At 36.9% G+C, this 5528-nt stretch overlaps 1 protein-coding gene across 2 annotated transcripts in view; it reads right to left on the bottom strand.

Annotated features, from left to right (window-relative positions):
• Nucleotides 1-3553: 3553 nt before the first annotated feature.
• The window catches only part of sipa1l2 (signal-induced proliferation-associated 1 like 2), a 65128-nt gene continuing 63153 nt past the window's right edge, over nt 3554-5528 (bottom strand). For both annotated transcript variants that reach the window (XM_084395792.1, XM_084395791.1), the window contains 2 exons: nt 5109-5190; nt 3554-4972 (listed from right to left, as the gene is read on the bottom strand). In XM_084395792.1, coding sequence (XP_084251918.1) covers nt 4826-4972; nt 5109-5190 — 229 coding nt within the window. In that variant the 3' untranslated portion in view covers nt 3554-4825. The remainder of the gene's footprint in view (nt 4973-5108; nt 5191-5528) is intronic.

Below are 5528 nucleotides of genomic sequence, written 5' to 3'. Positions count from 1 at the left end.
ATTTTATGTTTCAACCACAGATGGCGATAGAGAAGCTGCAGTTCAGTAGTGCAACGTTTTGTCATTCTGGCTTCTATTTAACCCAGACAATCATATGGTAGCTACACTACCAAATTATGTGGACACCTCAATCCATTTGTGCTTTTCGAATGTTTAATTTCAAAATCCTGGACACTAATATGAATGTAGCCGTACCTATTTATTCTAATGAGAAGGCTTTCTGCTAGATGATGGAACATGACTTTGGATATTTGTCAGGTTCTGACACACTGGGTTGGCATTTTACTACAAAGTTTGTCTAAGAAGATAGCATAGCTTGATTTTATTAATGTATGTTAGCAATGTGTGTAGATGCAATTGCCAATGCTGTAAAGCAGAGAAGGTTTCTACTTTTGGAAATGTAGTGTGTGTCACTTTATTTCCTATTTTACAATTTCAGCCCCTCAGGCTCCCCCTAAAACCATCTTCGAATAGCTTAAAAAACATGTATTCATTATTGAACAGCAAATGGAGATAGATCAAAAGAATTAGTTAAGGCTTACAAGTAGCCTTTGATGCCCTAGTTCATTATTGCTATTCTTGTTAGGGACAAATGTAGGGCGGACCTAAAGCAGAGCCCAGAGGCACTCCAGATTCAGGTAAAGTGTGGCTGTGTAGCCTATCTTCATATATCTGTTACATTCGACAGCCTAGGTACATCATACCGAATCTAAAGGAGAAATAAGAAGCATCAAGGGGGCTAAAGAGGCATATGCACCCATTTAGGGCCCTTCAGTTACGGTTACATTACCAAACATACAAAGGATTCGATTCAGTATTTGATTAGGCTTGACATTGATTCTCCAGCTCAATGTGGTTTTTCAGTCTCTAATCAAGTGTTGTGGTTGTTCTATGATATGTAACACAAGGTATGGCTTTGCTATGTGCACTAGAATCAAATTTATAGCTAAAGCATTTTTTTATGGCACATGCGGATAACTGCAATCTGTGAATTCACATCCGTCATTTATCTTGATGCCAAGCAGTCAAGCTTTCTAATCACAGGAGTGTTTGATTTCTTTCCCAGAGGCAGTGCGATTGACTCACTCAGCAGTTTTCCTCAAAGTTGTGGTTGGACCTGAACATTTTTGCTGAGCCTTCTTGGTGGCACTGTTATGTGAAGAATACCACAGAAGTACTGGACTATAAAGCACCACACTACAAAACACTCATTGTAAAACAAACTGATTGTGAGTAAAACCACATGTTTGTGGTCTGAGAATAATGTGTGATTATTGTGCTTTTATCTTTTCAATTTGTGCAGCAATCTATGATTTGCAGGCATGCTTAAATAAGTGCAACTGCAATTTTCCCCAGATCTTCACAACAAGAACATCATGGCTTGCCTGACATCACTAATAAATTCAAACGATGACACATAAATGGTGTGCATCAGCTGACATTCACTGACCTTCACTTGAACCCTGCAACTGAACCATGGCTTTTTAATGATGTTAATAATGTAACATGCATGTATGTGTGCTCAACCATACATGGTTAAAACAGGAATTCATATGCATGAGAAAACATAATAGAATGCAAAAGTCTAAGAAAAGATTCTGACTTGTATCTCCAATCAAATTCCAATAAAACTCTCACCTCTTTTGGTAGCTGCAATTCTTCTTAGAGGAAAAATATATACAAAAAAAGTAAATAACTTTCATCTTTTGGTGGCTCTTTAATATGGAAGTGTATTTCTGCCACATAATAAAAAAAAAAATCATGTTTTGGTAAATCATGACAAAGTCGAAATTATGACATACTAAGTAATTTATGAGATGAAAATTCAAAATCAAGACATATTGTAAAAAAATCATAAATATGAGATAAAAAGTGATATTTATTTATGACAAGTCGTCATATAAAAGCAAATGAGTGACAATTATGACAAAAGCCAAAAACATAACACTAAGTCATATGAGATAAGTCATAATTATGTCAATAAGTTTAAATGAATTTTTTATGTCAGAACATTTACTTGCCATAATTTAAACTTTTTTTCTTTGTCATAATTAGTATCGCATCATTTCAGTGTTTTATGTCAATTATGATTACCAAACCTTTAAAAAACAAACAAAAAAACAACATTTAAAATAACTGCAATAATAAAAAACAATTTTCCAGATATTTTCCTGTCGCATTACATGTCTGATTATGTCTCTTTTCCTGTTCACAAGTTCACACTTACATACAATTAGAGGGAATAAAGAATAATGCGTATTTGGCGTGCTGTCCGGGGGGAGGGTTCCGAGCTCGGAGTGCGGCCCGAACCCAGAGTACTCCCCTGGGGGTCCATTTATCAGGGACCTTTGATTTAATTAATCAGAATCACGTTCAGTTTTCAGGGTTTCCCCACCTCCGAAATCCCAATTTAACCCTTAGTTATTGTTCTATGCTCATGCAAAGATACAGAGACCAATCTTGTTCAAAGGATCTTGGGTAGCACTTTAATTTACAGTCTTGTTTTGCATGTACATACTATATACTTATTGTAATAATTACAATAACTGGGTGGGTAATAACCTGGTACTAGTCCTGAACCTATCCCTAAACCTAATCTCAACCCATGTAGTTACCTTAAATGATTCAGTACTTTCTTGATAAGTACACTGTAAGTACAATGAAAATGCACATACTGTAAAATAAAATGCAGCTGGATCTTGGAACGACCATCAATTGTACACCACACTTTCATCTTGTCAGTTCCCACAGGAGCAAAGGCACCTTGGTCCATGCCATCCATCACAGCTAGGTCACCTATAGGTTGACATTATTCCACTGGTTCCTCACAGATGTAGGGCAGTGCTGACATTTCCGTTCTCCTCAATCACAACCAGCGAAAGGAGAAATGTATTGATTTTTTGGAGTTTTCACGAATAACACTCTCCTGAAACGGGTCATTGACTATTGCACATTTCAGCTCCCTGTGCGTGTGTTCCTCCATCTTCTCAGTTTTTTATCCATCTCAATCTATCAAAAACATCACTACAGCCAGATTTAAAACGTCACAACTCCTGAAGTGCGTCAGATAGGTTGGTTTTTCTTACCAATGACATTGTGGAGAACTCCAGAGATGGTAACAGTTTGTCATTCAGAGGTGCTGCTCTTGCACCCAGCTTCCAAAGTGTCTGATCAATAACACAAGCCAGTATTGATCTCGATCCACAGGCTTTTAAAAGAAGCAAAGATGTATACAGAGTTCACAGATTCATAAAAAAATATATATATTTTAAACAATTAACATTTGCAGATTTTACATTGGACATGACCCAACACAGTACCAAAATTAATAGTGTTCCTGAAATTAAACATTAAAATTAATTTATTAATATTCATATAAATTTTAGAATAACTATTATGAACTGCCATTTGATTGGACACAACCATCAACAACAGACAAAAAAAGCTAAATATGATGATCCTATTTATTTAGCAATTCTTACTAGGAATATATAATTGCCATTGCCGTATATTGCAATGTAAAAGAAATTCAGCACAAACACCATATTAAAAGGACACAAGTCATACTTTATTGACATCCTAAACTTTATTTTACAAAGGTAAGCTTTTCATCCCAACCTCAACGAAATAAATTTACAAAGAAATTAAAACATCTTTAAAAGGCCATAAAAAACAACATCCTGTCCTCTAGCAGCATCCAAACATCTGAACTTCCCAGAAATAAACCATTTTATGTTTACAGTTATCTCTCAGCCAAGCTATACACCGTACTGCTGACATGGTACACAAGTATACAAAGTACTGCCACATGGAGCCATTACTCTTTTTAGTGCAGAAAAGGAAAATACTCTCATTAAAATAACAATCTTAGGTTAAATAAGCTTAAATAAGAGGGCGAAGGTACAAGACACTTTTTCTGAGGTACTTTACACCAACAAGCAGAATTTGGCTTTTATTTTGAAGTGGTTTACAGGTGCTAGTCTGCGTGTACTGGCCCATCCACACAAGTTTAACGTCTGTTTTTTGGGGGGGTAAAACAAAGCCAGTTGACAGCCTAAGGATCAAGAGCAGTGGTCATGAATTTTTGTACGGACTCGGACAGTTAAATGGTTTAACGAAAACAACTGGGAGGAACAATCCTTTTACCACCAATAACATCAGGCACACGAAAGACTTTTTTTTTTTTCTACATAAAAGTTTTTGAATACAACCAAATCACACTCAGTGCTAATCTTATCGAACAATTCTGTGATTACGACATCAGCAAAATTATTGCTACAACATTTGTTTCAATGGGTTACTTACAAAAACGCATTTCAAAACAGGTATACAGCACACCAAGTCTTGGGGAGCTTTGGACACTAAGGAACGTTGCATCTGGCTGGTCTACATTTCGACAAACGATGGGGGTGGACAGCCACAAAGCCAGGATTGAACTTGAGTTACGACGGTAGCTTTTGAAGATGTTATGCCCAAGGAACCAAAGATTTTTAGAAAGAAATCACGACTTATTGCATTACATTCACTTTCACGACGTGTTCGTACCCTTCGACTGGTCATAAACTATTTATTTTTCCCTTCCAGCCCTTATCACATATTTAATTTCTTACTCTCCCTTTTCTCATTCACATTCTCACGTCCTGCCACCAACCTTGACTCAGTTTTTAGTGTGTTAGCATATTAGCTCTGCACACATTCACATTCAAATGCTGAAATTTCTCCTCTAACATCTTTTTTTTTTTTTTTTTACAGAATGCTGGACTAATTTTCCTTGGGTTATGTAGTTTGCGAAGCACAGGAAGGGGAAGTTATTGACTACTTCAGCTCAAGGTTTCTTGTCCATCGTGTTCAGAAACAGTTCAGTAAATCTTCTCAGTTGCGCGGCTGCTGTCTGGCTCTCTTCATGTAGTCGAAGGTTGTCTTGACGAAGGTGTTGCACCTGTTCCTGGAGCATGGCCTTGTCTTCTTGCTCCTTTGAAGGATAATAACAAAGCATGTTGTTACAAATAACTGCCTTGAGGTGAATGCTGCTAACGGTGCTTGTTCGGCTATGTTGTGGATTTGTTTGAGCATTATTTTTGCCTTGTTATTATGTTCGAGGCTCTTACCTTCCTTAGGTCACACTGCAGCTGTCGGAGAATGAGCTCCAGCTGGTTAACCTTCCCAGTTAGCAGAGTAGGAGAACCTTCCCTGGTTAGATGATAGACAGACAGGAACAATTAGACAGAAAGGCACACAGATCAATAGGATGAATAGATGGATAGATGCAGACAGACAGACAAACAGACAGACAGATGGATAATTAAATGGACATAGAGATATATGGACAGAAAGATGACATATAGACAGACAGATAGATAGATAGAGTCTGAGACAGACAGATAGATAGATAGATAGATAGATAGATAGATAGATAGATAGATAGATAGATAGATAAACAATAGATAGTCTGAGACAGACAGACAGACAGACAGACAGATAGATAGATAGATAGATAGATAGATAGATAGATAGATAGATAGACAGAC

Source organism: Rutilus rutilus (assembly GCF_951802725.1).
Source record: "Rutilus rutilus genome assembly, chromosome: 22".
Lineage (NCBI taxonomy): Eukaryota > Metazoa > Chordata > Actinopteri > Cypriniformes > Leuciscidae > Rutilus > Rutilus rutilus.
This window is presented reverse-complemented; position numbering and strand designations above follow the sequence as displayed.